At 32.8% G+C, this 9,037-nt stretch overlaps 2 protein-coding genes across 3 annotated transcripts in view; both read right to left on the bottom strand.

The window, feature by feature from the left end:
- Positions 1-806: 806 nt before the first annotated feature.
- On the bottom strand, positions 807-4,538 carry si:ch211-22i13.2 (ADP-ribosylation factor-like protein 6-interacting protein 4). The gene is made up of 7 exons (XM_014015716.1): positions 4,389-4,538; positions 4,003-4,075; positions 2,245-2,394; positions 2,005-2,063; positions 1,838-1,924; positions 1,648-1,737; positions 807-1,571 (listed from the first exon to the last, which is right to left on the bottom strand). The coding sequence occupies exons 1-7, from the start codon at positions 4,389-4,391 to the stop codon at positions 1,521-1,523; spliced, it is 513 nt and encodes a 170-aa protein (XP_013871170.1). The 5' UTR covers positions 4,392-4,538; the 3' UTR covers positions 807-1,520.
- Positions 4,539-6,985: 2,447 nt separating this feature from the next.
- rhag (Rh associated glycoprotein) overlaps positions 6,986-9,037 on the bottom strand; it is an 8,064-nt gene continuing 6,012 nt past the window's right edge. For both annotated transcript variants that reach the window (XM_014015713.1, XM_014015715.1), the window contains exons 9-10: positions 8,848-8,921; positions 6,986-8,157 (exon numbers count right to left, since the gene is read on the bottom strand). In XM_014015713.1, the coding sequence (XP_013871167.1) occupies positions 8,083-8,157; positions 8,848-8,921 (149 nt within the window). In that variant the 3' untranslated portion in view covers positions 6,986-8,082. The remainder of the gene's footprint in view (positions 8,158-8,847; positions 8,922-9,037) is intronic.

Genomic DNA, 9,037 nt, shown 5'->3' with positions numbered 1-9,037 from the left:
CAAAATGACCTAATTACATTTTCAGATTCTTGGCTTTAAAAGCTACATTTTGATACCTGGATCATCCTGATATTGTAATTAAATCCATATATATGACTTAATTTGTCTTGATGGTTACAATAATACATAAATAGTTGGTCTGAATCCTAATTTTATGTAATTTTAATGAGGAATTTTTGATGTCCTTATGAAGAGGAAACCTCAAATTATATTTGAATATTGAGATTTCCCAGCTAAAAAGAAACAAAACTTTGCTAACTCACAGGGAAAATCTTAACATTTTAAGGCGTTTTACCTCAAAATCAGTTTTTTTGTTGCTACAGCTCAAAAAAGTGCTTCAAAATTTTGTTATATTTCAGACAGTTCATTCAAATGATAAATAGATATAGTATTTAATCATTATATTTTGACAAAATGCAATTTTTGTTAACATTTTAGTCAAAACACTATATTTGCCTATTTCTCCTTATACCACTTTTGGACTTAATCCTCGTTTCGATGTGATGGGTCACATTTGTTTTGTCAGATTATCTAAAAAAGAAAAGCTAAATATTATTTTAAAAAAAGGACTGTAAAGTGATTTTTTTGTGAAAGAAATGCTTTCCTGTTTTAGTTCACTTTAATGTCAAAGTGCTGTCATGTTTTGGGTCTCGACCAGAACTCTGCAGCAAAAAGTGTTCAACTAAAAAAAAAAAGACGTTTTTTTATTATTATTATTATCATTTATAACATGTCAAAACAACAAAGAAAAAAATGTGAAGAAATAATCAAAATGTTCTTTGACTGAAACATTTCAAAATAAAGTCTTTTTAGCAATTAAAATGTCCGCATTTTCATCTTCGGCAACACAAACCGAAGTTCTGCACCTTCATCCACACAAACCCAACCGACTGGTTTTATACGAGCAAAAACTAAATAAAGTTTAGACTTCGAGGCAGAAAAAAATGGCAGATTATTAACGGAACGTGACGAGGAAAGACAAAATGTTCAATTCAAAGAAAACAATTTAAACAATGGTTTCAGCTCAGACGGCCTCAAGGTCACAGGAAAAAATTTGTTCAAACTTTTTTAAATGTTTAGAACTTTATGTCACATAGTGGGAAGTGCTCTTTAAAAAAAAGAAAACTGTAAATTTTATTTGTCCTCAGGTGTTTCTTCTTGTTTACAACAAAGAGACTGGATGGTGGTTGGTTTGTGTTTCAGACGATGTCATCATTTAGTCTAAATTGTAGGAGTAGTTGTTTGAAAGTGTGACATGTTGACAGCTGGGAGGCAGGTGTGTCACAGAATTTAATTTGAAACTGATGAGAAACAAAACTTCTTACATAAAGACCACCTGAAGAATAATCACCTGCTTCTTCGCTCGGTCCAGCTCACTGCTGCCCCCCTGTGGCGATAAAAGTCACTTATTTTCCTACTGTCTGTTAGAAAGCTCTTCTTTCTTCCTCTTCTGGGAAGTGAAACGTGTTGCTTCCTGAGTTCTGCGGACAGGTCAGACAGGAGAGGCGTCCTCAGCGGCATCACAGGGTGGAGTTCAGGAACTCGAGGAGCTCTGCTCGATTTTTATCCCTCTGCCGACGAAAGGATGAAGTCGTGAAGCTTGAAAATAAAAACACTTGTTTGCTGAAAGAGGAAATTTAAAATCACCTGCTTGTCTTTTTTGGACTTCTTCACTTTCATCTTTATCTTCTTCCCTGAAATCATGCTGTACTTCCCCTTTTCTCTGTCCTTCAGGTACTGAAAGACAAAAAAAAATGTTTTAAAAGATTCTTAAGACAGTAAAACATCCGGAGTTTTAATCAGACAATTAATAAAATATCAGGGAATATTTTGTTACCTTAGAGATCTGAACAGGTCCAGAGTTCTCTCTTCCTTTTGATTTCTTGTCCTTTTTATGTTTATGTCTCTTTTCTCGCTTTCCTCTCTGTTAAGGAAACAAAAATATATTTTTATTTCCTTCTTGGAAATACATAAAATGTAGCAGAACAAAAAATAAAATGTTACCTTTTTGTGCTTCTCCTTTTTCTTTTTCTTCGACTGTTTTCTGGATTTGCTGCGAGAGTCTGAAAACGACGGTAAAATAAATCTTTATTCAGGTCCTTACAATGATGTGAGAATTTTTTTTCTTTTAAATGTGGCTTTCAGTCTTTCAGGTGCTCAAACTTTAAATTAAATACATTTTAAAAAGCCTAAAATCACATTTAGCTGTCTGAATATATAAAACCTGTTTCTGTATTTATGTACCACTACTGCTCGAGCTGCTCCGACCACTATTGGAGGAACGCGATGACCCTGAAGAAGGCGACGAAGACGACGATGAGGATGAAGATGAGGAACTGGAGGATGAGGAGGAAGATCGGTCACGGCTTCGCTTCCGTTTCCTTTTGTCACGTTCTAAAAAGAAACGTAACGAGGACAAGTTCATGTAGTTTCCAACCTATGAAATTTGAACTTTACAGGTTTTGTTCTGTGACAAAAACATAAAGAAACAAACTCTTTGAACTAATAAATTCCAGCTTTATTCAATTTACAATCTTTACAAAACAAAATCCAAAAATACCCACCAAATGACAAGTTTCCCTCCATACGTGTATAAAAATACACACTCTCAGTTTCATCAGAATGTGCCGCTCAGCTCATTCTTTCTATGTAATATAAACAAGTTTATCCCAAAACTAATGCAAATGTTTAAACAGATTCGTTCTTTTTTATCTACATTTCCTTTAAGTACATCCAAAAAACAGCTTAGTTAGGTTCAAATCTAGTCTGTGCTTCTAATATTGTAGGGAAGCTGCATGTCCTGATCTAATTCTTTTTTTTTTTATATCTAGAAGTATTGATGTGCTTTGTTTTATGGTTTATGTTTTTAAATTATCAAATCAAAAAAAATGTTCATTCAATAATAAAAAGGGACAAAATAAGACCAGGGAAATCAACTAACTGAAGATTCAACTTTATATTCTTTTATAAGAGGTGTAGGAATCCTACAGTATACAGTTTGTTCCTTCTTCTTTGACCTCCACGTCATCTCTAACTTCATCCATATTCCTCCTTTAATATTCCCACTGTCCCTCCTCTGGACATGTCCAAACCATCTTAGTCTTATCTCATAGTTCTTTAAGCTGTAAACACGTGAACCACACCTCGCGGTTGACGTGAGCGTTCCACAGGTGTGTATGTTATACTGAGTGTGTCGTGTTTTCAGGCTCCCCTCCAATTATTGTGTTTCCCATCTGTCCCCAGGTAAAGACGTTAGTCTTTCACCGCGTTTTTGATTGAATGGATTCTGACATTTCCTCTTGCAGATTTAGGGCAGTGAAGTTCAACAAGCTTAAAAAGCACATTTGAGCTACAAATGCCTGAATACAGGCAGCTAATGTTAATAGTATGCCATGTCCTACTTCTGCTAACAAATTTCATCAAATTATCTCAAGAAATACAGAAGTTATGTTCATTTGTTGTTTGTTGCAAAGTCATCACAAGTTTTCTGAGTTTTTGTCTCATACCTATAACCAAATAATAATCAATCCTGATCTATATATATTATTGCATATGTATGTTATGTGTAGTTTATTCTAGGTGAATGCAAGTATGGGTGAACATGCATATCATGTATGTGTGTATGTTTTACATTTGGTTTAGGAGTTTTTTTTTTTTAGTATTTAGAAAGAAAAAAGGAAATGGTAAGATTATTTATGTTATAGACTACAAGATGGAAAAGGGGTATGCCCAAATAACTTCTTCATACCTCTTTTCAGACATATCCTCAAAATAATTGATGTATTTATGTATAATTGTGTAGTATGTGTGGTGTAAGAAGATGTTGCATTCACACTGAGGAATATGTATCACATTTGTTTTGTCTAGAATAAATAAATAAATAAATTCATTCAATCCTATCCATCCTTGTCCCTCCCAATGAGAACCTCAGCATCTTCATCCAGTTCTGGCTCCAAACCATAACAGATGAAAAAAGGGGGAAATAAATTATCTGAATCTTACCTCTGCTTCTTGATCTCCTCCTTTCTTCTGTTCTGGACGTGGAGCTGGTCACCCTGCATTCCGCTTTCGTTGACTGAACCATAAAGAGAAGTTTGAGGATTATTGCTGCTTACGAAGCGACATATTATTAAACTCATGATCGACTCAATCCGATAAGATTTCCTTTAAATATCATCAACTAGCACAGGTGCACATGTATCAACAACTTAAAAATAAATATCATAAAAGGTAAAACTTCGAAGCAGGAAAAAGTCGTCGTTAAAAGACTTTAATAAGTCTATTATCTTTCCAGTGTTTAACCTAGCATCATCCGGCTTGAGCTAAAGCTAACGCGTAGCGTCGGTGAAACTGTAATTAAATTAAAGAATTATAGATTTTTTACTCACCATAATGACGAGTTAAAACATTTAACAATCCATATGTTTATTTACACCCCAACCGCTGTAGAAAACGTTCAATCCTATAATTTATTCGCTGTTTTGGTCGGTGAATTAGCAATCTTTACACTGTTTGCATCCCATAATGCACCTATTCCGGATGTCACGTGACCTGGGTGGGCTTCGTGAGCTAATGCTAATGCTAATTGAAATCAACAAGCAGAACGTAGTCGCCCTCTAGTGGACAGATAGTGTAACTGCACAGTCACAGGTGTACTTTGAAAACAAAAAGGAATATTTTTTTAAATGCTCGGGGAAAAATGGACCAAAGTAGATAAACATGAAATTAATTTAATTGGTTACATATGTTTTTTACATCTGTATATAACCAAGGCTATTTAAAAAATAAAATCGAAAAGTTAAACATTTCTGGAGGGTGCATTCAAAATAAAATGTAAAGATGTTTGGATAAGAATGGATTAAATTTGGTATATAAATGTAAGTTTTGTAATTAACTACATCTGTTTTACATCTAGATTTAACGACAGTTTGTTAAACAAATACACCAGAGCAAATCCCAAGTCTGTAATTTGCTTATTGACAATGGCAATAAAGTGTTTCTTATTCTGAAACAAAATCGAAAAGTTAAACGCCAGTTTGAAGCTGAATCATTCCAGAGTCTCCCTCTAGTGGACATATTAAATAATTGCACATTCGTTCATCAGTTTTAAAAAATTACATCATGTTAACATTTCCGGAAAGTACTTTCAAAACAAAATGAATATTTGAAAGATGTTTCAGATTAAAATTAATAAGAATTCGGGATTTAAAATCTAAATCTCTTATGTTAAAGTGTTTTTAATATCTATCCAACCATAGTTAGTTAAACAAATTAAACTGAATTTAAAACGTTAGTTTGAAGATGAATCATTGTAACGTCGCCCTCTAGTGGACATGTCGCGTAATTGCACACTCTGAACATATCTTTTAGCGTGCAGGTTTTAAGATTAAAGTAATTAATTTTGAATAGATATGCGTGATATTTGCCTGTGGAACACAATTAACTTTGCTCTTATAAACATGTTGTAACAATTTCTGTAGTTTATAGCAAATTATTTGTGCAATTTGTACATTTATAAAGCGTTTTTTTTTGCACAGAGCTACGTTTTGCTCATTGATTTCAATGGTTAGTGTGTTAGCTCAATGCATTATGCATAAACATCCCTGTTTCAAAGCATGCCAAGGTCACGTGACATCCAGTCCAGAAATATATATCAATGACTAAAATTACAAAATGCAGTAGTTATGTAACTAGTTTAACAAATCTGACTTTCTTTTAACAGTTTAACAAAACATGACATAAAGTCGCCCTCTAGTGGACAAATTGGGTAACTGCACACTCACAGATGTACTTACAAAACAAAAGGAATATTTTTAAAATGATCAGATAAAAGTGGACCAATCGAAGTAGATAAACATGAAATTGTTTTAATTGTTTACATGTGTTTTTACTTCTATATTTAACCACTGTTATTTCAATTAAATGAAATCGAAAGTAGTTTGAAGCTAAATCATCTTAGAGTCGCCCTCTAGTGGACAGATTAACAAACTGCACACTTGTTTGTCAAACTTGAAAAACTGATATCAAGCTTATATTTCCGGAAGATACTTTCAAAACAAAATAAATATTTGAAGGATGTTTTAATCAAAAGAGGACTGAATTCGGGATATAAATATAAGTTTTGTAATTGGCTGCATCTGTTTTACATCTAGATGTTTTGACAGTTAAAGAAATGAAATCGAAAATTTAAACGCTAGTTTGAAACTGAATCTTTCTAGAGTCTCCCTCTTGTGGACAAATTAACAAACTGCACACACTCGTTTGTCAAACTTGACAAAATGTTTACCTGCTAACATTTCCAAAAAAGTACTTTCAAAACAAAATGAATATTTGAAGGATGTTTTAAATAGAAGTGGACTGAATTCGGGATATAAATCTAAGTATATTATGTTTCTCATTTGTTTCTCACCTGTTACATGTGTTTTTTATATCTATCCAAGCATAGTTAATTAAACAAATTAAATTATATTTAAGACATTAGTTTCAAGGTGAACCATTGTAACGTCGCCCTCTAGTGGACAGATTGTGTAATTGCACACTTGTTGTAAACTCCAGTACTAAAAATGACACAGCGAGCCCAGCAGCGATTACTTAAACACAACCAACAGAACGACTGGGCAGGCACTTTTAAACGACTTTCTTTATAATTATAATTATATATATTTATAATATTGTTATAAATGCTAAACATAATAGTTTGCTTTGAATATAAAAACTGTTGGATGGTCAAAAACTTTTTTTTCATTTTTTAAATTTGAGTTTTTATTCCTAACACAATTTCTACATCATTAGATGGTTGTGTGGGTGTTAATCAAACTGTATTCTTTTACTAGATATGTTTTAAAACAGGGTATTGGCCTACGAAATTTTATTATTATTATTATTATTGTGCAAGCATGATTCGTGTTATTTGGTAAGTATTTAATTTTGGCCATAAGATGGTGCTAGTGTGAAGGTTGATTAAAAAGTTGCACACAGAACATTATTACTGAATAAAACATCTTTATTATGACAGTATTAGTATATCAAACAAATAGGACTCAGTGCCCACTGTATAAAAACATAAAACAAAAATGTGATGCATTTTCAGTGTTCTTTTTTTTTTCAAACCTGAAGATGTTTCATGTGAAAAGTCTATTTGTAGTCAGTTTAATCAAGCTTTCAGTTAAAGTAGACGACAAAACAATAATTCAGCACTGAAACATGTTGCTTCAGTAAAGGATGGAAGTGATAAGTTTGGCTCTTAAATACAGCAGGTGTTGAACCGAACCTAACAAAAGGTCATCAGTGATGAAAACAGTAAAAAAAAGGAGGGAAAATAACTGCAGTTTTTTAGTACCAGGTGTTATTTTTAGCTTTAATCAAACTGACCATGTCGATTTATTTAAGAATTAAACTGTATGTACATGTGAAAACACATCTGCACCAAAAAATTATGATAAAATGCAGCTCGATCAATAGGAGCAACTTCGTGTTAAATTGTATAAATGTCCTCAGAAAGAAAAAGAATTAGTTAGACGAACACTACGCGACCATCCCTGTCCACCAGATCCACTTTGAAGGTTTTTGTTTTATAACGAACTCTGACTCCGGGCCTCAGGACCGGGCTCCAGTGAGGTAACATGAAGCTGCAGATTTCAGCTGTGTTCACAGCCAAACGTGGGGAAAAGTCTGGAAAAATACACACGATAGTAAATGTAAAAAATGTAAAAACATATAAAATTTTATTTTAAAAAAGCTTATAAAAGATGCTGTTTTTCAGCAGTGACATGTTTGTGAATACCCTTTTTTATTAAAACTGAGTGTAAAATTAAATCTTAAAATACAATTTTGCTATGGTTGTTTTTATACAAATCGAAAAATAAACAAACGTTTGTCAAGATAAAAAAAAACTAGTTTTGTGTTTGCTTGACTTATTTCCTTGCTGATTTTAAATGTACCCTGCCTTTGTGTATTTTTTTATATGCAGGATGACTAAAAATATTCTAACTAGATGTAAGTTTTATATTTTAAATCACATCGATGTGACTTAAATCTAAAGTTGACGTTAAGGCGAGTCTTCTCTTGTAAAAATGCAGATTTTTAAACTTCTGCTTTGTTCTTTGATTGTTCTGCAGTAGCCAAACTGCCTTCGTTCTCCTCCTCTTGCTCAGGAACCTGGAAAACACATTATAATTTAATTAAAGTTTCAAACAAAAAAAATATTCTCGATACACAAAAGCAGCAGAATTCCAAAAAGACAAAAATTGAATTTAAATAACATTTTAAAACTGTAAGAAAAAATTAAATGCAGTGGAATGATATTTGCATGAAAGATGAAAATTAGCTGGTAAAAGTAAAAATAAAGAAAACACTAGCTAAAACCCAAATGTAGCACAATGCTAGCTAAAACTAAAAGTAGCAAAAGATTAGTCTGTGGGCTGGAAATAACAAAGGCTAAATAAAACCTTAAAATACCAAAGCAAAAACTGAAAAGTAGCAGAACAGCAACTAAAAGCTAGAAGGACAAAATGCTAACCAAAAACCAAAAGTAGCTAAATGTTACCTAAAAGTTGTAAAGTATTAAAAAAGTTTATCTAAGCTAAAATTAACAGAAAAAGTGCTAAAATATTAAAGTAGCGAAGGAATACAAAACTAAAACAAGTTTTCTGTAGCAGATTTACAATTTTAAAAGAACCGAAGAGCTCCTAATTCTTTTTTTTTTTTTTTTTTTTTTTTTTTTGTGGGTGGGGTGATAAAGTTAAATATTTTGAAGAGTATAAAGGTTGCAAAAACCAAAAGTCACAGCATCCATCTCCTGAATGAATTTTGATTCATAGTTAAAATGCTCTAAACTGGAGTTCTCACCTCCCAGTAAAGCGAGTCATCAAAGCAGTTCTGGTCCGGAGGTTGACCCCAGAACGGCAACTTCATTATTAAACCTCGATGAAGAAAAAGATAGGTTTAAATACTCTGTTGTTGTGTCATAAAGCCTTTTCCTTTCAGCGATAGTCTGTGTGTGTGTGTGTGTGTGTGTGTGTGTGTGTGTGTGTGTGTG

Source organism: Austrofundulus limnaeus, unplaced genomic scaffold (genome assembly GCF_001266775.1).
Source record: "Austrofundulus limnaeus strain Quisiro unplaced genomic scaffold, Austrofundulus_limnaeus-1.0 Scaffold133, whole genome shotgun sequence".
In the NCBI taxonomy this organism is placed as follows: Eukaryota; Metazoa; Chordata; class Actinopteri; order Cyprinodontiformes; family Rivulidae; genus Austrofundulus; species Austrofundulus limnaeus.
The sequence above is the reverse complement of the archived record's forward strand: the minus strand, read 5'-3'. Positions and strand labels throughout refer to the sequence as shown.

What these genes read in the sequence shown, in the direction of transcription:
- si:ch211-22i13.2 (XM_014015716.1), bottom strand. An exon ending in GAGCAGCTCGAGCAGTAGTG is followed by an intron (nt 2,064 to 2,244) that starts GTACATAAATAC and finishes CGTCGTTTTCAG; the next exon opens with ACTCTCGCAGCAAATCCAGA. An exon ending in AAAAGGAGAAGCACAAAAAG is followed by an intron (nt 1,925 to 2,004) that starts GTAACATTTTAT and finishes TTTCCTTAACAG; the next exon opens with AGAGGAAAGCGAGAAAAGAG.